Genomic DNA, 24,837 nt, shown 5'->3' with positions numbered 1-24,837 from the left:
CGGGTCAACTCAATTTGCAGCGGAGAGGCAGAGCGGAGTTGTGAAGCCTGTCAATCAAAATCATCCCAAGGTAGCCACGCCCCTCCCACAGCATACCCGGCCTACTTTATCATACATTTGTAAATAAATGGGACCATAATTTACTAAAAAGCATATCATGGTGATTGAAAGAACATTTTAAAGTAGTGACTGGAGGCATAAAGTATTAATGACAATGTTTATTAAGGTAATAAAATCAAGTATGAAGTTAAGACAAAAACCCATCTACTTGCATAGAGGATAGTTTTATTCTGAGCCCGCACAGTGACATTGCCATTCTGCAAATGCACACACACTCAAACATTATGGCTTAATATAACAGACTGCATTATTTGAACAGCAAGTGTTTTTGCTGAAGCAGTGTTTTTTTACGAGTCCAGAGCCAATGCAATTAAAACGGAATGAAAACCTGACCTTATATGGATTCATATTAGCTTGTGCTCCTTTTGCTTTGTTTATTTATTATAGTGAGCTGGGCTCTGTCAGTTCTAAAACAGATAATGTATCCACATCCAAAGACATTTATGCTGGGTTCCATCACCTTTAGCCAACCCATTTCTGTCTTTCCATTTCATTGTGCAGCAGTGTTGGTACATCTTTAGGATATTCCTCCTTTTTCCTGGCTGTTGGCTTTGGCAGCAAATACAAGCCAAACTAACCTGTAGATCGGAAGAATGATTCAGATGAAGTTCAGTAATGCCTCTCTTATGTGTCTCCTCATCTCCTGGTCTCCACCCAAGAGTTTGGATAATTTTGACTGAATGGCTGTGTTTAGTACTGTACTGTTTATAGACCACAGTCGGTTGAACAAAGGCAGTGTAATGGAGGCATTCTCCAGTTAAAATTATAGACAGTCATCTGGAGGAAACCTTCACAAAAACTCAGCCAGATGGATGCTGAGAGGGGGGGGGGGCAGCAGACGGAGAGAGAGGGGGAAAGAGTCTGTCAGGGGATCTTTTGAGACTAAGTGGCAGAGAATAGAGCCCCCATCCCCCTGAGTGAATTTGTAACAAATCTGACTTATCTAGGCTTCATTTGTTTCCTGTTTGACTTTTAGTGAACACTCTTATCGTTTTGTCCTCTGTTTATAATCATGTTGTTTTTCCAGCTTCTCTCTGCTTCACAACACCCCGGTGACATCTAATTTTCATGGAAATATGGACATTTGTTCGTAGAAAAACACAATTGATTTGTAGCAGAATAGACTGACTAAAGCTACTATAAACTTGACTGTAATTATTTCCCTGCCCCATCTCTCCCACCCTGCCTCTCTTTGTCTAATGAAAGAAGACAAAAATCACATCAGGTTCTGATGAGAGGAACCAGACACTCCTCAAGAAGCCTGTGAACATACAGCTCACACCAGTCTGTCACGGCCCTTTATTTCCTGAAGAGAGATAGATCAACTAAAGAAAAACATGTAGAAGAAATGGTTTAACAAACATTTAAGCAAGCATCAACATAATATGTTGATGTTGAATCACCAGGACGGTTATTCGGAATTGTGTATATTATACACAATTCCGAATAACCGTCCTGGTGATTCAATTCTCTGAGTGTTGCCATTGCTACTAATCGATCAGGGTTCCCGGAACCTTTGATAGAACAAGAATAATACAGAGACTTAACATCAAGTGTAAAGCCTGACACATACTCCACAAAGGTATGCAGATGCTCCAAGCTACATGTCACCTGAAATGGCGTATTAGAACGACGGTTTCTATAGCAGGCAACAAAATAATGAAGCTGTCTTCTTGGATTTGTGTTCTCTTCCGCTCTATCTTTCATAACATAGCAGGCTATTGTTTCAAATGTAACTACTGTATGGGTTTTTACCTCCATTTAAGAGTGCTTAAGTTAACGCTTTGTGTGCCCACACAACACTTTCAAAATAGTAACCCAGGGTGCCCACTTTTTACATTCATTTTTTTTTTTTTACATATATATTTTTTTAATTATTTGCTAAGACGTCTTGGGCACCACATAGCGGTAATTCCCAAGACGTCTGTGGACGTCTTGGGCACAAAAACTGTTAAGAGTGATTTATGATTACCAGGGAACACGCAGTTTTGTGCCAGCCAGGCCAGGAATATGTTTCAGGCTTAAAACCATCAGTCTCTTAAATGCTGTTCAGAATGATAAATAAAATATACAACTCTTATTCCAAATTCAGGAGAATAGCTGAAACATTAGACAAAAACAGTTAATTTGTTTATGACTTCCTGGGATTTGGCGGTAATCTCCCATATATTTATTGCTCTCCATTATTTATGTATGCTTCTCTTATCTTTTGCTCTGTCCTGTGACTGTTGCTTCTGCCAGAGGCACAGAATCAGCAGATCAACAGAAATCATAGAGTGGACCTTGCTCAGAGCTCTGCTCAGAGCTGAGGGACAGACTGTCCTTTTTTAAACTATAGCAGAGCTTGAATTATCTATGTTGTACAGTCCTCATAGGTCAGTTATTACACTGGCCTGGGGTGCAGTCAGGAAAAAGAGAGGAGAAAGAGCAAAAGGGAAAAACATAGGACAAGACAAAGAAGATTAGACTAGGACAACAATAACTCACACAAGAATAGACACTGTAAAGTGCAATACATGCTCCTTCCGTCCAAACGTATTTCTTCTGAATGGGAAAACTACATTTTGACGTTATTCGGAACTTCTGATTTTCCCCCGGATGCTTCTGCACCCCCAGATGTCCTGATTGTCCGAACTAGTTTGGAAAGCCTGTCTGTGGCTTACACTGTAGTCAACAATACAATATGTCTCACTTCATGCATCTTACGTGTCTCTGGACAGTAGCTGTCTCACATAATCTTAACAAGTCTCTCTGTGTTGTATTTATCTCTTGTCTACCAGGACTCAACACTTTATCCTTTGACCCATCACAAAACAACGAGCCTCTCAATTTTGGCGGCTCCAGCGGACCACTGGTGACAGAGTGTCCTCCTCCGGAGGAAAGCAACAGCAAGAAGAGGAAGAGACTAGCCAGCCAGCCTCCAGGTACTGACAACACAACCTCTGATGTTTTTATTTGTATTTGAATGTCTGGAGACTCCCATCTTCAGGCTTTCAGACGCATCTCCTGCAGGAGACTTGGCTCAGATCTGAACACATTTGATTTGGCGTTAGGAACCCGTTGCGAACACATGCCTTTGCTTACCCAAAAGTCAAATTTGACGTCTCCCCGGTGATGTGACACGTTGGGAGCTTGTAGATTGGCTATTTTCAGTACTTTAAACAAAATAATATATGATATTATTCATTATTCATATTCATCTTTTTTCTTTTCTTTACCACGAAATTACTTTGAGAAATGATAGGTTTCTTTCTTGATTTGTGTTTGCTGTTGACATTTTTTGAAAATGTTTTGAAACAGAATAGATTACGAAAGAAGAGAATATTTACTCTCGGCCCGAAAGAATTGGTCCGCGACCCAAACATGAGTCCCAATCCGCTGTTTGGGAAACTACTATACTAGGGTAGCCCGGGAACCAGACAAATATGCCAGTGCAAAAAACAAAAAAAAGCCCTCTGCAGCCGTGATGTCTGGCCACGCGGCGAGGCTAACACTAGGGCGTTTCTGTGAACGGTAGAATTACTGCAGTGGCCTGCTTTGTATAGTCTCAACAGTCACGTTTATATTCAAAATGCAAGCAAGGTTTTAACCCATTTAGGCCTGACGTCGAAATTTATGTCTTCTAAATTCTGACAGTTTTCTGAAAAACCCTATGTCAGTCGTTCTCAAACATTTTGATGTCAAGGACCCCCAAGATTATATGTAATTGGCCGCCGACCCCCATCTGGAAATATGTTGTTCCAGGCACCCTCCAGAAGCAAAGATTTGAGTTAAAAACTTTGGCTCTGAAAGAATATTATTCAAAGATTTGCGCCACATTTTCACGATTTTTCTAAAATAGCAGATCTACAAGCTCATAGTGCGGTACCGAGTGCCGCGCTATGAGCTTGTAGATCTGCTATTTTTCAATGGCTAAAGAATAACAATGCTTAAAACACCAAAAGGGGTTCCCGCCCAAAATGTGTTAATGTTGCAAATTTACATACACAAATAGGCCAGAGCGCTGTTACAGCAAACACATGCATCAGCAATAAAAGCGATTACTATTGATGAAGGGTAGCAGGAAAAACTTGCTACTTAATTCGGCATGAAGTGTTTGCTTCAACAACAACAAACATTTACACTTCAATTTATGTATACTAAGGATTCGTCTTTTCATTTCAATAATATTTATTTCTGTCCAGCATTTTCCAACACTTAAAGCCACTTAAAACATATTTACTGTGACATGGGAGTTGTTTAACAAAACCAGGAACTATAGCTATATAGCAACATGCGTTTTTCAGAAAACTCATAGGATTTAGAACATTGGTTTAGAACAGTAGTTCTCAAAAAATAGCAGATGTACAAGCTCACAGCGCTGCGAGCCTGTACATCTGCACATTTTTGTAATATTTACTTGAGTAAATGTACTACTACTTAGTTACTTTACACCATTGCCTGAGGCTGTGGTTGTCTGAAGTGTTTGGAGGTCAGCCTGTTAGAACCAGGAAGCTGCTCAGTCTCTCTGACTGTTACCATGACAACAGCACCTGTCAGTCTGTGTTCACACATTCCTTCAAGTTCCGTGATCAAAGACGTAAGAGAATAATGTGTGCGTGCATGTCAGTCAGAGTGGATGGGTGGGTGGGTGTTTGTTTGTCTGTCTGTCAGAGAGCATGTCATCACTAAACTCTCAATTAACTTAATTTGATCGAGCAGTGGTGTGTCTATTATTAATGATGTGTTTAATTAAAGAAGACATTCAATTAATTGCATTAGAGCAGTAGAAGGAACATCGCCCTTAAGACAGAGTTGTTGCTCCATGTTTTCTTCAGTCTGAGTAATGCTAATTGGTCTGCATTAACACTCTGTGTTAACAAAGGGCTTGTTTTACCATTAATCCTAACTGATATGGACAAGAAGCCATAGTGTGTGATTGTTTCCATGTAATGGGATTATGCATTGTGAGTGATGTTTAACCAGTCATTTGTGATATACTTGAGTTGTATCAATGTATTACAGTATGTTATTTCAAATTGATTGATGGAATAATTCACACAACCACACGCGCTGTGAGCTTGTTGAACGGCTATTTTCAGCGAAAGCTTTCCCCACAATAACAGAAAATAGAAAATATACTAGTATAGAGCCCTGAGGAACTCCGCTAAACCATATAGGATTTAATTGGTTTATTTAGCAGGGAGAATCACCAGGCACCTCATTATTTGTGGGCCACGTTTCGATAAGATCACGATTCTTTTGATGTTCTATGATGCTGTTATTTATTGCAGTTGTTATACTTTTTAATTGAGTTGAATACCATGAAAGGTTTTAGCCTAATTATTTGAGATAATCATCACTCTTTTTGCATAATGGTCAAAACCGTTTCCATGCTCACAATGCGTCGCATCGGCTTGTAGATCGGCTATTTCCACTATTTTGTAGCGTGTTGAGTAATTATACAATATTAAATATGCCGTATTTTGGCCATAAGACGTTATTTTTGTTTATGTTTTACACAATTAAATACCCTTAACTGCAATTATTTGTATGACAATTATTAAATGTTTTTTTGTGTGGCTTTCGCCTATATATTTTTTATGGAGGGACAGACAGTTGGCTGACAGGAAATGGGGAGAGAGATGGGGGGGTGACATGCAGTAAAGGCCGTTGGGATCGGGAGTCGAACCCGCGGCACACTGTCAGACTGGATTACCAGCCAAGGTGCCTGGACCGCTGAGCCACGGCCCAGGCCTGTATGACAATTATTAATCAATTGAAATGTAATTAATCGTAACAGCCCTACTGAAGCTCAGAGCAGGTTCTGTCTGTTGGTTGGTGGTTTGTCTCCAGTCTCAGTCAGGTCAGGTCCTCCATGCTCTCTGGACACGCTTGATGGAGCACCATCTCATTAGCAGACATGAGGATGTAGCCTCGTTGTTAAGGAACCATAATGGATACATTTGTCTTGTTTCGGTTGACATTACTCTTTGTCATCCATCACACACATGCACACAAATGCATGCACGCATACACACACTCACACCAACACACTTCCTCTATAAGACCCATTTGTATTAACTTGTTTATTTAGGAATTGTATTGTATGAACAACAACCAAAAACACCCATATAGTTTCAAAGTAGGCTGTTTTGTAAATGTATGGGATTGCTTACACACAATATATTGCTGACAAATACTGGTAGCAATGCCAAGACCACTTCGAACACAGACAACTCTTCATTAAGCCACCGCCCAATAACCAGTTGGTGTAAACACTAGTTTTATACCCAGCACAGCATTTCTATTTGGTAGAGTCTGTAACTGCAGGGATTAAATAAAGTTCATTCGAAAACATGCCCACTCATCATCCATATCATTTACTGCTGTGTTTGTTTGCTTGTGGTGACTCATGTAGTTTGGCTTCAGTAGAAACAGTATTCTGAGCATTGTGCTACTCTGTCATCTGCCTGGTAAAATCGTTCAATATTCTTCCACAGGTTTCTTTAAATGTGTTTCTTATAAGGTCTGACAGATGAGACACTGCACACTTTGCAATGGCTGCCATCGTGTGTCATCATTGTGTATCTCTGCATGCTGCATGGATTTTCCTGATATCGCTTTTATCACACTGCTTACACCACAGCCCAAAATGGCTTCACTCTCTCATCAGCCCTGTTGTATTTAACCAGAGTGAACCTGAAGAGAATGCTGTTATTTTGTTTTCCAGGGGATAGATTTTTCCTTTTTTCAGGCTGTTAGAGAAGTCATGAAATAGTAGTCTTTTGGTCTGTATTGAGATCCTGATCCACCTGCACCCAAACCCTTCCCACACCCACTGCTGTCCAGCCTGTTGGAAATCAATCAAGTCAATCATTTGTCAGTCATTTTTAAGTGGTGCAACCACTTAAGTGACTATGTGTGTGGGTGGGTGGCTGGCTGGCTGGCTGGCTGCGTCTGAGCACGAAAACAGCATGGTTGTTTTTCACCACCTGTGCGCAACCTAACATACACACAAACACACGCACATATTAACTGTATATATGGTGATTTCGGGTGTGCCAGTACAGTACAGTACAGTACAGTACAGTACAGTACAGTACAGTACAGTACAGTACAGTACAGTACAGTACAGTACAGTACAGTACAGTACAGTACAGTACAGTGGAGGGTACAGTAGAGGGACCCCCACACGGTCATTTCTCAACCGTTTCTCTACAGGCATCATAGGGAAACATATTTCATATATGGCAGTACATTATTATGTAAAGTCTTTGGCAGTACTCTACAGTCTACACAGAAGCAAATAAATTCACATTTTCATATTTTATTTTTATTGCAAAATAGCTCCTTGAAACAGAGAATCTGGCCTTTAGCTGAATTGGTTCCGAGCACTCTTGGAACAAGTCCTTGACACTGGCATAAACATATTTCTGTGCCTGCATAAAAGAAGACCCTGGCTCACAGTCATGCTTTTTCATGTCTGTATGTGTATAGTGCATTTATGTATCAAAAAGGGGCCAGTTCAGGGCTGTAGTCTTCATGAATGACAGCATTGTTTCTGTCACCCATCTGATCTCATACACATTAACATTGAGTGAGAACTAGCAGAGGATTGCTGCTGAATAAAACTCTGCCGAGGGCTGCGTGCGTGGTACAATTGTCATCCCCAGCCCATCGTTCTTATTGACAATGATGAATGGGAGCACTGTTGAGCACATGTACTGTAACTACAATGTGTGCAACACACTTGAACCAGCAGCAAGCTTATCAGCTGGCAGAAACACTTTGGACATGGTAGGGGACACCGTTCCAAAACACTTTGGACATGGTAGGGGACACCGTTCCAAAACACTTTGGACATGGTAGGGGACACCGTTCCAATAGACAGTGTCAGTTCTTCTCAGTCATGTCAATACAGCAGATGAAATATGACAAGAAAAAAACAAGTGTTCCTTCTTATACTGTGTTAAATTCCCTTACAGGACAACGCAGACTCAAACCTGCTTCAATAAACAAAAGTGTAGTGGTGGAGGCGTTCTGTCACTGAAAACCTGGACTGACAACTATGCTGCCCTCTATGGCAAGGGCCAGGGTAGCTTGTTCTCTCTGAGGAGCCTGAGCAATCTAAACAGGCTGGTCAGGAAGACATTTCAATCAGATCTGGCCAAATATACTAGCCGGGTACCAACGTTGGGGTGCAGTACTTTAGTTCGACTAGTCATTGGTCCGAAAAACGACAACCCACCTCAAACCCTAACCTAACCATAACCGCAAGCATGGGAGCTGGCGGTAGTCCGAGGTGCGGACGCATGTCGAACCAATGCTCCGTCGGATCATAGTATGCCTCCCCAATGTTGTCCAGCAGCTTATTGCATGGGTGAAATTGACACAAAGGATGCCAGTCATCTATGATGCCAGTGCTATGACGTAACTACTGTGACACCTGTCAGCTCCAATTTGGCTAAAGTTTCACCCCAAACTGTGTGTCCATTGACTACTGTAAAATTCAAGTTTTAAAAAGTGAAACCATCTTGGTAGCCTGGCTCCAGCCCTGAATCGCCATTAAAACATATGTTCTTGCGATGGAGTGAAACAAAATGTTAGGCTACCATCTTGGAAGGCCACTAAGGGATTTCCAGCACTGTCCGACCTGGGGTGTGGGCAAACAGACAGACAACTTCAACATTATTAAAGAGATGTAGTGCAATTAACGTGAGTATCCTACTATGAATGCGCCACGTCTCTGCGTGCGTGTGTGTGTGTAATGCACGTAACTCGAGAACCGTGTCACCCACCGACTTTCGACACACGCGGTCCACACACCCACATGGAGTGCAGTGCCCGGTATCGAGTCGGTCGGCCCCACGGTTCTCCAGAACCACCACAAAAGGCTCAGGTCAGGCTCTGCCAGTGGGCCTAATGAGGCCAAATCCTTTCACCTGTGCAATTTCCAGCCTAGTAGTACTAATGCAGTGAACGAGTCCAACCCACGCAGTACAGACGGAGCCTACAAAGTGAACAGTGAAATAGTTATTATCTTTCATTATGTCTCTCTGGACATGAATCCCACTGTATTGTGATTTCCATGTTTATTTAAAAGTTACGGTTGAAGAGCAAATCCTTTCAGTTATTTAAGCCATTAAGAAGTTAGCTACGGTACGTTGGATAAATCTAACAGGAAAAAAGTTGGCATTAATAGAACGGAACACATTTAGAACAAATATATGAATCTGAGGACTGCCAACAGTCTCAGAACTGTATGTGGGTTTGTACAAGCTGCATACTGTATGTGCTTGCAGGTGTAGGTGTACCCATGAAACACAGCAGGTAGAAGGTACTGTAGTGTTCATCACATGAGTGTTTCTGATCTTTGTGCGCGCACACGCACACGCACAAATGCATGTGTGCCCCCGAGGCAGCAAATCTCTTCAATGCATGTGTGTGTGGGTGTTGAGACGTACTATAAGCCTCTGCTTCAGATCGATTCAAGCAGAACAGCAGACTGCCAGTCCAGCATTTTAACCTTATCTGCTTGCTATAGGGGATGACATACCAGTATGTAAGCATGTGTTTTATAAATGAAGACTCATTGAGACAAAGGATACAAGCTTGGAAAAGTCCCAGAGAATAAACCCAACAAACTCATTCACATTACATTACCAAGCGAGGCCTGCAGTCTCCAGTCTGTATATGGGCTAAATCCACTGTATAGTGGAGACAGATGGGAATTGGATGAACACAAGGTCTTTTCGACATAATTAAACTTTATTAATCAATAATACTAAAAAAGTGAGAAAAAAAAGAAAGAAAAAACATTATGGTTGTTTTCTTAATTGCGATCATCAGCTGTAGTTTATAGTTTACTGTCCATAACTGCTGAGCACTGTAATGGCAACAACTGTAAGGCAGGAATGGTTGGCAATGGACTGAGGATGGCAATATAGTAAACTTAATAAAGCAACATCACTGCTGGATGATGAGGCCATCATAGTCATCTCCTCAGGCAAATCTTATTCAGCCATTTAGGTTCCTTAACCCATTAAAACCAGGATAGTATCTGTGTAATTTTAGATTTGAACTATAAATATAGCGACATCATTTTTTTTAAAGAAAACTCTTGGGATTTCGAACAGTGATTCTCAAAAACAGCAGATATAAAAATACAAGGCAAGCAGACAGCATGTCACGTCATGCCTGCGAGCTTGTACATCTGCTATTTTGTTTTTGTTTTACATTTTTGTTGTGGCTCCCTGGCACAAAACATTTTCTGATTGGGGACATCCACGGCCAAATACATATCATTGTGGGGGTCTTTGGCACGGAAACGTTTGAGAACTACTGATCTCAAAGGCATTTGTAGAATCGGCCTCAGGTCCTATAGTGGGTTAACACCGACCTGTTGTACTGTGGATATAAAAAAGATTCAACCATCATGTTGATCATAGAGATGGTCTTTGATGCAGGATGAGTGAAGCTCTCTGACCCTGAGTCTTCCTCCGGACCAGCTCCCTCAATGTATTCATCAAACAACTGCAGCACCTACGCCTACGCCTTCATGTCTCATACCTCCATCACTCGTCGGTGAGCTGCAGCGCTCGAGGCTTCAACAGTGTTTCTCCTCTCTCCATCTTGTAATGTATAGCTCTACAATCACATGGGATCTGAATAATTGAAAGTGCCATAGGGACATGCCCCCCACCACCACCTCTGTATGTGGCTAATGGTGATGCCTGGAGCAGAGACACTGGAACTTAAGGCAGAGTTGCTGGAATCTTCAATGGCATAATATCACTCTCGTAATAATAACAAAAGATTGCTTCAGCAAAGCACTCTCATTTGAAGGCAGTCAGCCTCTCTCCCATTCTCTACACACACCTACACACAGAGCAGCCATGCCACCTCACTCATGTCTTTCAGCTTGCATCACTCGCCTAGGTGTGTTCCACCTAAAATAAAATAAAAAGGATGCCGATGTTGAAATACATTTGCGTAGAACTGTCCTATTCAGCTATTCACATTTCACGCAGGAGGCACATTTATCCCTAAGTCACAAATGGGTAGAACTAGAACCGGCACTTTAACTCTTGCACACTAACCTTGCTTCACGAGGTATTCATTCTAAAACGGAGCCATGTGATCTGGTTTAGAAAAAAGGAAGGGGAAAAAAGTGGGTTGGGTTCTGGTTGGCGTCTCATTGTTTTTGTTCCCACATAATGTGAATCAATTAGTTTAGTCTCGCTAGTCACGTTATGAGTTATAATAAAAGATGGACATACCAAATGTTTATTTTACCAAAAGAAACAAAACTAGTATGGCAAATTAAACACATTTTAAACTAGGGGAATCATTTTGAAGGTGCTGAAGGTTGACATTTTAAAATTTTATTTTTTTCCCTCTACCCAGACTCACTTCAGATGCTTGTCCTTTCCTTTCAAGGAGTCTGTATGTTCTCTGTGTTGAATCAGAGAAGCTTAGGCTAGCAACAATCCTGATGTTTTTGTTCAGCAGAAAACGATTACAAAAAAAGGAAAAAGTTGAAGTAGAAGTACAAATCTCTTAATGTTGAGAGTGGGCGGTAAATCCATTCAGTAGACTCAGTCACACACCCCAACAACCGAACCCAGCCATCATTTTGGCTCAAATGATGGGAGAGAAGAACCTATTCCAGAATTCTCTCACCTGAGACAACCGTAGCACTTGCTGTAGCACTTGCCCTAGCCTTGACGACCTTACAAGCTTATGCAAAGGCTAAAATGTAATTTAGATAGCATGTTATGTAGACAGATGCCAGGTCATTTGTAGACCTGGAATCCTGTAGTGTGTATTTTTCCAATGTACAGATTATTGATTTTGTTGATATTATACTGTTTACTTTAGACTGATGATAGGTCCTTAGTTTATGATCCTAGGTTACTATTTCTATGCATTTGATGCATTACCTCATGTTTTCCTTGCTTACTGTAAATCGTTCTGGATTAAGAGCGTCTGCTAAATGCCTAAATTGTAAAAGCTTCTACAAATGTAAAGTCTGCTGAGACGTTTTATCTACAGTACGGTGTTATTCATTAATCCACAGCCGACTGGTGGATGTATATCTGTACCTGAGACAGCCTCTAAACACCAGTGGAGTAACACTCTCTGATAGGCCGACTTGCTGCTTGAATTATTCATTTCCTATCGGCGCTGGCTTTGTGCAACTTTCATGTGAACTTCAATGTGCTAGCATATCTAACCTCAGGTGCTCTCTGCATTTAAAATCACAACACAACTCACAGTAAGAGAATGTGATGAACTCGCACCACCTTTTATATAATCGGAGATGACTTGTGGAACATCTCACATTATACTGGAGGGCTTTTTGGCTTTCCTGCTCAACGTTATACAACGTGATGTCTATAGAGAGCTCATTGTTGGAATAAACCTATAGCCGTGGAAGATAAACAACAGGACTTGGAGTTTATTGGCATAAGGCCTGGGCTGAGTAAACATAGAAAGGTTTTTTTTTGTGGACGCTAGACTTTTGCTTCAGATCTTCTAGCTTTCTTTCTCTGCAGCCTCTCCTCTGCTCTCTCCACCCTTGGGCGCCAGAGATCACAGTAACATACACACCGAAGAGACACCGGCACACATCTTCTATCTCTCTCTCTCTCTCTCTCTCTCTCTCTCTCTCTCTCTCTCTCTCTCACCCCTTTTGGTGTTAGCATTATGTTATGCTTTAGCTATTGAAAAATAGCAGATCTACAAGCTCATAGCGCGCCACCGAGTGGCGCGCTACGAGCTTGTAGGTCTGATATTTTTGAAAAATCAAAGAACGACTGACATAGAAACATAGCTTTTTCAGAAAACTGTCAGGATGTAGAAGACATTTTTAGAATCTGATCTCAGGTCAAAATGGGGTAAGTACCTGCATCCATTTACCCTCAGTCATCGTTGACATTAGACCAATCCAGTGTTTACCAATCTGGTGTCCACAGATTGGGACGTGAGGCCTCGTCTGTTTGGAGGCAGTGTTACTCAAAACCATAACTAACTCCCATCTAACATCGCATCACCAGGCTTGGTCTGTGTTACTAAATTGCTGTGTGATCCGATCTGGAGCGTCATGTTGTAGTCGTTGTTTTGTAGTCATCAGGCAGGAACCATCAATCTGGAACTTCCTTTCCCTTAAACCGGAAGAATAACAATACAAGCTCTCGTAGCCTGCAGATTTTATTGAGAAAAATCGGTTTGAGGGAAAGGAAGTTCCATATTGATGGTTCCTGCCTGATGACTACAAAACAATGACTACAACATGACGTAATAATATCATCAACTCCCAAAAAGTTTCAAAATGTGCAAAAAAAGAAATTGCATCAATACATCTACAAAATCATAATGCATCGCAATGCAACACATTGTGAGCTTGAAGATCCTCTATTTTGTGTGCACGCATACGTGTTGTCAGATGTAAGAAGGGGGGCTCCAAGGAAAAAAGGCACTGGCTAAGCTACAATGTAATTTCTATGTCTGAATTAGCCGAGAAGGTTTTGGTCTATCTGGGAGCTTTAATCAAGAGTAGCGCTCTGAATGCATATGGACTCAAGTGCTAAATGCTCAGTTATATTCAGTAGGCTTTGGTCTATATGGGAGCTTTTATCAGGGGTAGCACTGAATATATATGTGAGACTCTAGTGGAAATGTAAAACCTAAAACCGTTCAGCCTTAACACCCCATTTAAGCTGTTGGAGTGTCATATCAGTCTGTCCCACTGTCCCACAGACACTTGTAATTAGCATTTTAATTTTACATTTACACTCCTGTTTGATCTGTGTGTGTGCTCAGCCACTGGCAAAGGAAGATTCCTTATCAGACAGCAGCTTTGACAGGAGCTATACAATTCTATGTGTACTCATTTTTCATCGTAATGTATTGAACGTGTGTACGGTTAGTCTAATTTGTTTCAGTAGGCTGGCTCTCGTTCCTTTCGTAGTGTATCTGACAAGATGTTTGAACCTGGCTATATCACATGAAAGACATCCAGCGTGAGGTAATGGAAGAGATTGTCTATCTGTAGATCAAGCTTGTTGTTTATTATGGGGTCACTTTTATTTCAACTGAAGAGCCGGGAGGCGTGCCAATATTGTGCCAATACAGCTACTGTAGTAGCGAGTAGAACTTAGTTATAAAAACAAAACAAAAAACATTGCAGGCTAATTTAGAAGGGTGAATGTGCCTGTGTTTTATATGTAATAGGCATAGCAAGGTGGTAATAAAAGTACTGACAAATTCAGCTCTAGCCGATTTATATATGTATGCTAATTCTAAACATGCAATCTTTGTTTGTTCCCTGGAGCCTTTCAACCACGCTCCCAATGGGCATAGCAACTCCCACACACATTGTCACATTGGATCGACAGAGTCTAGGTTGGAGTACCCGACTTTTCTCCTGGACTTGGACGAGGACTTGTGACTCGCCAAAAACTACTATTTCACATTAGTAAGCCCGACTGAAGCTGACCAAGGGGGCGGCTGTGGCTCAGGAGGTAGAGCAGGTCGTCCAATGATCCATGGGTCAGCGGTTCGAATCCCGGCTCCTCCTGTCTACATGTCGAAGTGTCCTTGGGCAAGACACTGAACCCCAAATTGCTCCCGATGTGCTGGTTGGTACCTTGCATGGCCTCCGCCGCAATCGGTGTATGAATGGGTGAATGTAATGCACAATCTATGTAAAGCGCCTTGGATAAAGGCGCTATATAAATGCACCATTTACCAAGTAGTAATAGTAGGAGTTTGCCTTATTATACAGCTACAAATCAGACTTTGACGAGAGCTTGTGTTCCATTATTGTCAGTAATAGGCTATGTGTGGGTGTGCGTGAGTGAATTTAGGAGGGAATGTGCAAGCCACAGTAAAATTCCTTTTACTTCATGTACTGTAAGATGGACAGTAATAATCCCTTTCTTCCTCTGTGGACTTTGTGTTCTGATCTCTCCTCTACCTCTGCATTTCAGCTAATGCTAGAGCTCCCCGTAGGCCATGGATTCCAGAGAATATCTCTGTCTGACCCCGTGCTGCAAGTCTTCCTTCACCCTCCTTTCCCTCACCTTCTCTCCTCTCTCTTCAATCTAATAGAAATTCAGTCCTGCTTTCCAGTGCTCTGCTGTGGTTCTAAAGAGCCTGGCCAGATGATAAAGGGAATAACATCCTCTGGGATTTAATTTTTTACAGCAATAATAGGCTGTTCTCTAAAGGGATATTTCACTTTCAAACATGTTTGGGGTAATGTTTTGTTGGGGTCTACTCAGGCTCTTGTGAGAACCCGGACCGTTTTTAACCCATTTAGGCCTGACGTCAACATTTTTAAAAATGTCTTCTAAATCCTCCAGTTTTCTGAAATAAATATTTTCACGATTTTTCAAAAATAGCAGACCCAAAAGCTCATGCAGAGCTTGTAGATCTGCTATTTTTCAATAGCTAAATTATAACATAATGTTTAAAACACCAAAAGGGGTTCCCGCACAAAATGGGTTAAGTTGCTTGATTCAGTATTTTGATATTTGATATTCATTTTATCAGACAAGCTATTCAAACTCCATTTTAACCATGATGGATTCATCGAAAACACCCGTTCTTGGTCCTGGCGACTGATTACAGATTGAATGCAGCTTGCCTCATCATCCAGAGTTGATGGACCTCCTTACTGCCTCCCATCTGTAGCCTTTGTTCTCTCTGGTACAGGTGACTAATGGTCAGGAAATTGTTCTTGATTAAAGTTGTAGTGCCAGGAGGCTCTGTAAAAGGCCTCTGCTGCATCAGAAGGCATTTATCTTCAGCTGTCTGGCAGCACCTACTGTACCTACCAAGACAAACTCAAACTGACCCCACAGAGGCTTTGCTTTCAAACATACCGCTTTCTCCACATTATGTCTCTCTCTTTACCTCTGTATCTCCTTGACATAGAAGAACAGAGGTCTCTTGCACGGCAGTACAATATTATAATCACTCCTTTCGCTAACAATGACTTGACCGTGACTGTTGTGTTTTTTTCTCTCATTCTCTATATTCCTCTCGCTCACTCTGTGAGAGGATCTCATTGTCGTGTGTGGGTGGGTAGTGCAGAGGATGACAGCTTTTGGATGACCTTATCCTGAAGAGGGCAGCTTTGTTGTCCAAAATGTTTGTTATAAATTATTTTCTTGTCGTTAATGAAAGTCTTGGCATTGACAGCTACAAGTGTGCAGTTACAAGTGTGCAGTGACTTTACTGTTTTTATAAGAACAGTGTTTTTGATTCCGCACACAGTGTCCCCAATCTGTTTATCTACACACTGGACTGTGTCATGAACTGAGATGTGTATGTATGTAATATTGATTGTGTATGTGTTGGTGTATTTGATGTGTCTTTTGACCTATTGCTCAGGTATGGCCCCTCAATTGATGTATCTTCTGGGAGGGGAACCTCAGTCTAGCTTTTGGTTTATTAACTGAGTGGTGACTGACTCTGACCTACTTAAAGACCTAGTGAAATGAAAAATCGGCCTACGTTTTTCACACTTTTAAACCGGAGTCATCATATGGGCATACCTAACAATGGATGCCAAAACAATGGGAACATTTCCATTTTTGTGTATTTTTATATGTCGAGCCTCACATGAATAAAGATGAATCTGGATTTTATCCACCTGTTTTATTCCCATCTCTGCGCATCCGTCCAAGCACTCGTTTTAAACTACAGCACCACGCTAAAATATACTTCTCGAGTAGGTTAGAAATAAGCTTCAAGCTTTGCTTCCTGTCTCTCTATAAACAATCTGCATGTGCGTGGCGCACATGTAGCAGAGCTACGTCGCATAGCCTGGAGGGATGCAACGTTCTGCTTGGTTAAAAAAAACACAGCTTTCCGTTTCAGAGTGAAACTACAAAATAAAATGCTCCAAATAGCCATTGCACCCCGTCTTTAACAATTTGGGTGCCGGGGACTTTTTTCAGAATGAAGGTGCCAGGCAGATGAGGCCGGGGGATTATACTCTGAAAATACTCTTTCATTTAATTTCCTCCCAAAACCGGGAGGTGAAATCTTCATTTCCTACATTGCTGTCGTAAAACTGATCTCTCTTTAGAATTAATATTCTACTGAGATGCATGATGAAGTCAGAAGTGAGGACGGAACATCGGCGTTATGATCAACCTGCACGGAGTACATAAGGAAGTTTATTAAACAGGAAGTGAATGGCTGCGCGCACAGCAAAACTATAGAGTTCTAAAGGATAGAGGGAGGACCGGAACGACAGTTGATACAGAGGTGAAAAATGGGTTACAAAATCGTGGGATAAAAAATTGAAAATAAATGGATTTTAGAAATCCCTTTTTATATCCTTAAAAATACAGTAAGATGTGTTCACACGTCCCAGGCAGGTGTGTTAAGGGTTCAAAAGGCATGTTCCTGTAACCTTGAAGCCAGACATGGGCAAAACATTGTTCTGATTCTATAAAAAGGATGATAGAGCAGTATTATATTATAGTGGGCAGACATTCCCTTCTTCACTTGCTTTGACATTACACCTCTCCAGTTTCCATTGAATCGGTTTGAAACAGATCACTGTTTGTCACAGATTACAGCGATATATTGGGACATAAAGAAGAATCATGTAGAAATCGATGGTGGCACTCAACATGGGATGTCTAAATTGGCATCAATATAATAAGTGATGACCTCGTTAATTTGGCTTTAATGAGAACCCTAGTGGAGTCTGATTACAAGAAATGTTGATTTGTACCAACAATTATTTTTAAATTTAAAACCTTTAGTAAACCAATTCCTTGTTCAAGCACTGACGACGACGACAACACATCTTGCCTGTCCAAAACATGTAATTCCTGGAAACGCCTCTGCTATGCCCTCCCTCTGCTATGCCCTCCCTCTGCTATGCCCTCCCTCTGCTATGCCCTCCCGGCTCCTCTGCTATGCCCTCCCTCTGCTATGCCCTCCCTCTGCTATGCCCTCCCTCTGCTATGCCCTCCCGGCTCCTCTTGCTTTTTCAGGGCTTATTTAGCCATCTTCTTTTATAACCATTTGTTTTATTTTGCATCTCCATCCTCTTACTATATCGAGGCCTAATCGCTATAAGGATAAGGGAGATGCATGCACACCCACAATTGTGGACAAACGGCAATATAGTAAAAGTATTTTCTGCTCAACCGTTTTGATCACAAAGATCTTCAGGAATAGAACGTTTCTACACACACACACACACACACACACACACACACACACACACACACACACACACAGCCCTTCACTCACTCTCTCTCTCTCCACTCGCCGTTAGGTGTGTGTCGGTGTCATTGCAGGTATCTGTCAGGACACTGCTCAACCATCCCAGCATGAGAGGAAATACCAGGCCTTAAGACAACAGCACCCATCACCCCTTCTGAAAGCTTTAGCAGCTCCAAAGCAGCAGACCATAACTCACTCGCTCACTGCTAGTATTTCTGTCAGTCCAGTGCCCTTCATTCATTTTGTTGTCCACTGACAAAGCATTGCGCTGCAAGTTCATTGAGTGTTGACATTCCATCGCAGCAGCTCCCTGGCTTCTAATTGGCTAGCGCTGATATGATTCCCATGGTGTAATTGACTGCTGCTGATAAGATGCCGTCAGCTGCTGCAGTAATGATCAGCAGGGTGACATGACACCAGCTCAGGAACAGCTCCGTGGACGGGACAAATTCAGGCCCTGAACCCATTTTCTCCTATGGATACTTTTTCCTGGCAAGGAGAGTTATGATGCTACACAGATAATATGATATACCTGCTATAACAGAGTGCTTAGGACTTTGCTAATGCCACTTGAGATATTTTTTCATTATAGATACAGTGTGGTTTTGGATGCAGGGGGCTATTGGCACCACAGGGATTCATTCTTCTTCTGTAACCCACTTCTGTTCTTGGCTCAGTTCAGCTGACTCTGCTAAAACCAGGGCACATTTTTCTGAAATGTTCAGCCCATTCTGTCTCGTTTGGACCCATGCTTATAGATATAACAGATGTTTTACTTACTGGCTCAGTCTCTCGTGTTTGTACTAGAACTGCTGATAAAGATATTCTCACAGTATTATGTCCTTACGTAAAACACTTTGAATCCCTACTGTCCTCCCCTGCAACTCAACTTCTTGTCAGACCCCCACTGTAGCCGCAGGCTCCCCCAACAATGAAACAGTACATATCCATATCATATCCAAATGGTTTACCGGATAATCTTGTTTGTTCTCCAGGATGTAACCACCCTCCTGTTACTGGTTAATGGATCACATCAAAAGGCATTAGCTTAGCAGTGAGACAAAGCGCTATATCTTAAGTCTCATGGCCACTATCCACAGAGCCTGTCTAATGGGTATTTCTATTTGGTATGAAATATGTTTGCAGTATATAACACCTGACATTAGAGTTACACTAAAAATCCCCATCATGCACCTGTAACCCAACATTCATTGCACTGCATGGAAGCACGTGTCACGTGATGAGGCATAGCCAATCGTTTCGGATTTGCCCGCCAGCCGCCATCCACTTCCTGTTTCCCCGTCGTCTTTAAGCCCTTTTTTTCTCGGAAGCTAGGCTGCATATGCTGTAAGACTGTACCCTCGCCCTGTTTTTAGAATTCGAGCTTCGGCATGGATTTTCGAGCGGACGTCCGAACTATAGTTTTAATGAAATAAAAATAATAACCTTCGAGCACCGAAGGTTCTTCCCGAGTGCTTTTAACCAAGCTGCAATTCATTATATATCCTTTGGGGGGCATAGTCTATCGGTGAAAAAAGGGTGAAGTTTAGTTTCACATCACAACGTGTTGCCGCCCATTAAATAGATTTAAGCACCAATAAATGTAGCTAGCCTAAATTAGGAGCCCTAATGTGATTTATATGCAAGTGTTTTGAGTGTCACTTTAATGGGCAGATTGAGCACTGCACTGGTACTAGGTGGTGAGGCTGGGCGCTGCCACACTACATGGCGTTTACGGCCGGGCTACACCGGGCGATTTTGTGCACGTTTACGCGAATACGCATACACGCGCACACACACTTTTAGGTCGAGTCCTATTTTAAGTGTGCGTACGTGGCGCTCGTGTGTGCGTGTAAACACACGCAAAAAGCCTGGTGTAGCTCGGCCGTTACCTGGCACTAGAGTTGAGGAAGTTGGACGGAGATGGGGTGAGCTGGGAGCCAACATTCTCTGTTGACCGCAACAATGCCTTTTAACATCCACGGTAGTATAATAGTTAGCTGGGTGTAACTGTTGTAGCCTACTTTACCTGTGCTGCGAAGAATAAATGGTCAAACTGACGGCTTGGAGTGGACCTAAATTATTTTACTACTACTCTCATGCTTAGCTCCTCGGCTCACAGCTTTTGAACAGCCTACAGCCGCAATAGCGTATTTGAGGAGGCCTACTTAGAAAAGCGCTATAATAAATCCCAGATATTATTATTATTATTATTACCAAGAGCCGCCCACCATGAAAGAGACGGTAAACAGCCACCATGGTGCCACCATGCTTGTTGCATATTTGACACACAGCATTTCTTTTATACGTTCTGGGCTCATCTATGATGTTATGCTTCGTCGCGGTTACAATATTAATGCTTCTGAAGAGAAATAAGGTTTATTCCACAGTAATGGCAGATCGGAGGTGCTGCTGACATTCCTGTGTGGACAAATATGTGTCGCCAAGAGGATGGTGGGTGTGGAATTATCTCAATTGTAAATATAGATACACACTTGGAAGTGCTTGGTGGTTCACCTATTAGTCTCATGTTGGTGTGTAGTGGTGGTTCACCTATGAGTCTCATGTTGGTGTGTAGTTGTAGTGGTGGTTCACCTACCGTATGAGTCTCATGTTGGTGTGTAGTTGTAGTGGTGGTTCACCTACCCTATGAGTCTCATGTTGGTGTGTAGTTGTAGTGGTGGTTCACCTACCCTATGAGTCTCATGTTGGTGTGTAGTTGTAGTGGTGGTTCACCTACCCTATGAGTCTCATGTTGGTGTGTAGTTGTAGTGGTGGTTCACCTACCCTATGAGTCTCATGTTGGTGTGTAGTTGTAGTGGTGGTTCACCTACCCTATGAGTCTCATGTTGGTGTGTAGTTGTAGTGGTGGTTCACCTACCGTATGAGTCTCATGTTGGTGTGTAGTTGTAGTGGTGGTTCGTTCACCTATGAGTCTCATGTTGGTGTGTAGTTGTAGTGGTGGTTCACCTATGAGTCTCATGTTGGTGTGTAGTTGTAATGAATCAATTATTCTCTGTTCTCAGTGTTCTGTCTTGTAATGCTCCAGAGAACTGATGGAGAACACAGAGTGAATCAGACATATATTTGATGCTGTGTGGATGGTTGGTGTATTGGCAGAAGATGGTAATAATACACTGTTTTAATAAGTTTATGCTGAGTGGATGGTTGGTGTATTGGCAGAAGATAGTAATAATACACTGTTTTAATAAGTTGATGCTGTGTGGATGGTTGGTGTATTGGCAGAAGATAGTAATAATACACTGTTTTAATAAGTTGATGCTGTGTGGATAGTTGGTGTATTGGCAGAAGATAGTAATAATACACTGTTTTAATAAGTTGCGTGATGTGGGGGGTCGCTGGTTATGGTTGGTGTTCACGCAATAATGCATGACATTTAGTTTGATTTGATTGGATTTTCTTGTGTTCTACTTGACTTCTGTTTAAAACCGGACACAAACTGAATTGAAGCCTATTACAATTGAACCTACTTTGTGATACGAAAACAGAGACCAGTATATACCAGTACAAATATGACTTTAATACTTTAATACTTTAGAAAACTGATAAAAGAAAGTACTGCAGTTTCTCTGTCAATTTGTCCATCTATTCATCTACCCATCTTCAGGTGTAGATGCATTGAATGTGTGTCTTACTCTTTTGTACTAAACATGCGTTTTGTTGCATAGTGATTGCATGTTGAACAGACACACTGACACAAGGCTGGACATTGACCAGGACGAGTGTGGATAATGTTTTTGTCTGAAAAAAATAAATGAAAGATGGCCAAACTCTCATAGTCATAATCCTTTATGGGGCCAACACAAGAAGAAAGTGTTCTGTGTGAGATGGACCATAAATGTGTCAATGTACTCCCCACTAAATCGAATTATATTTAGAGTGTAATTTCGGTAAAAGTTTAGGAGATCGTCTTGCGTTGTCCGTGTCTCATTTCTGGCATCGTCTTTGTCCTTATCTTTGTCCGATTGTGTTTCATCTCCTTCTGGCTGCCCGGAGCCTCCTTGGACGTTCTCTGAGAAGAGGGGGAAAAGAACGATAAGAATGGAGAATAAAGGAAGGGATTCCCTGTCTGTCTCCTCTGGGAAAGATGGAGGGTGTATTGACTGAGAGCACGGAGGCAGAGCTTAATCAGTCTCTCAGCCCAAACACTTGGCTACTCTAGAGACGTTTGCCTTTTCAGACGGAGGCTGTTTGTAGGATGTTTTGTTTATACGAATTTTTGGCTTTCTTATTCCTAAAGAAATGCTACTTTTTGTATCCAAAGTCTGTATGGCTTTAGTGTATTGTAAATTGTAGCACTTGAGTTTATCTCTCCTCGGCTTCATAAAGCGGCATTGGTTCTCTGTGCGCGTTTCATGATTTACTGCACCACTGAATCGAATGGTTCAGCTACAGTTAGTTCACACAGAGCCTCTCTGGAAGAACAGACTTTCAGGAATTCATTTGAAACACCTTGACATTATTAATGGGTTTTGGGGGTTGCCAGTCTTCAGTGAGATTTGACCTGGTAATGTGCTGTATGCCACACATTACTCTGGACGTAGACACTGAAGCATGTTGTCAATCCTGGGATCATTTTATTACTGTACATTGGTGTGGAGTAGATTGACCTTGACAGAAATGTATAGGGAGTTAGGGACACATATTAAAATAAGATCTGGTTGCAAAAGGGGTGAAGTGGCCCTTTAACTACGGTGGGAGGCTGGTGATAACACATATTTTGGATTGACGTTGTCAGGCTCTCAGTGAGCACTGTATGAAGGTACAGTACATCACTCCCACATCAACAAGTAGCAACCACCATGGTAATGTATAGAGCGTCGCAGTCCCGCCTCCTACCCTGGACCAGGAAATGAAATCCAATGCATTATTCTCATAGACATTTCTTAAAGTATTTATTTAAAGACGGTTACGCCGCGGACAAAGCCAACTCGAGTCGTGACAACTCATGACAACACAAACAATATTTTGGACCAAACAAATAATTACAAAGAAGAAAAACAACAAAAAAAGTGTTGTAACCTGCCGTTTTCTCCTTCTTTCTAATTATTTGTTTGGTCCAAAATATTGTTTGTGTTGTCATGAGTTGTCACGACTCGAGTTGGCTTTGTCCGCGGCGTAACCGTCTTTAAATAAATACTTTAAGAAATGTCTATGAGAATAATGCATTGGGTTTCATTTCCTGGTCCAGGGTAGGAGGCGGGACTGCGACGCTCTATAGAGCACCGAAGTCTGACGTAATTTACACATCCTACTGGCGTCACGTTTTTTTTAATTCCCATAGACTTTTCTCATATCACGTCAAATAAGAACTGTGTTCCAAAAATAAACAAATGATCCCGGCGGTTTTACTTATATGGATATGAAGCATCAACTGACTAATGTTACTGCTGCCAAATTAATACTATTTTCGTTGAAACAGACTTATCAAATATGACTGACTGACTATCGTAAACGATACAGGGCCACCTCCCCGACAATATCGCTGAGACATTTTGTTTATTTTTGGACCACAATGCTTATATGACATGATTTTTAAGAAGACCCAATGTTATTCTTCACAGAGAAAAAACGTCCGCGACCCAGGGGATGAGCAAATAACGTCAGGACTTCTGTGCTCTATTGTTTTGGACAGAGAAGGGACATCAGTTGCACTGTGTTCATTAAGGATTCTTCCCCACTCAAACAAAGCCTATAGCATTCCTCCGCCAGTGGCCGCTCCTGCTACATCATTAGGATCAATGGGCCAATCGATTCCCTCCTGAGACCTAATCACTTATAGATTAATCATGCCACTCTTAGCTGTCAATAGTGCCTGGTTCTGGATGTGTTCGTCAATAGTGATTAATTGTAGTGGGCAAAGAGGTTTTGTGTGCTGCACCTCGAGAGCAGAGGGCCAAGTTCATCAAGCATCTCATCACACACAAGGTTGTTTTGTAAAGTTTGAAATTCTTCCCATTAGAGAGTTGTGATGATATATTATATGTTGGGATCTTTCTTTCTCTCTTTCCCCTTGCATCCTCCCTCATTCCTCCGTCTGTGTTATCAGTGCAATCTGTCTTTGTCGGTCACCCCTCTTGAGTGTGATAAGAAGGGGCAATGCCCTGCTCCTTGTCCTGTCCAGTAATGGATGCTTCTCCCCCTGACAAACACACACAACATGCTGTTGCTGTGTGTTTACTCTTAGAAGATGGCTCCCCGTAAGGGAATTGCAATCTGTTTATCTGAGTCTGTTTATGAAAAGCTGCCGATCAGCCTGGCGAGTCCTCGGTATGTACACGTTCTGACTAAAAGCTGCCGATCAGCCTGGCGAGTCCTCGGTATGTACACGTTCTGACTAAAAGCTGCCGATCAGCCTGGCGAGTCCTCGGTATGTACACGTTCTGACATATATTCTGCTGTCCTCTGAGTGTCGGGATGATTTAACGTTAACTTTCCTTTATTTTTCTATCCCTC

At 41.9% G+C, this 24,837-nt stretch overlaps 1 protein-coding gene across 2 annotated transcripts in view; it reads left to right on the top strand.

Moving 5' to 3' along the window:
• Positions 1 to 24,837, top strand: part of LOC306924373 (ecto-NOX disulfide-thiol exchanger 2-like) — a 180,954-nt gene that overhangs the window by 84,005 nt on the left and 72,112 nt on the right. The window contains exon 4 of one of the 2 annotated variants that reach the window (XM_079502867.1): positions 2,901 to 3,044. The exons of the other annotated variant lie outside the window; for it this stretch is intronic. Within the exon in view, the coding sequence (XP_079358993.1) occupies positions 2,901 to 3,044 (144 nt within the window). The remainder of the gene's footprint in view (positions 1 to 2,900; positions 3,045 to 24,837) is intronic. 2 annotated transcript variants of the gene reach the window in all.

Source organism: Electrona antarctica, assembly GCF_951216825.1.
Source record: "Electrona antarctica genome assembly, chromosome: 1".
In the NCBI taxonomy this organism is placed as follows: Eukaryota; Metazoa; Chordata; class Actinopteri; order Myctophiformes; family Myctophidae; genus Electrona; species Electrona antarctica.
This window is presented reverse-complemented; position numbering and strand designations above follow the sequence as displayed.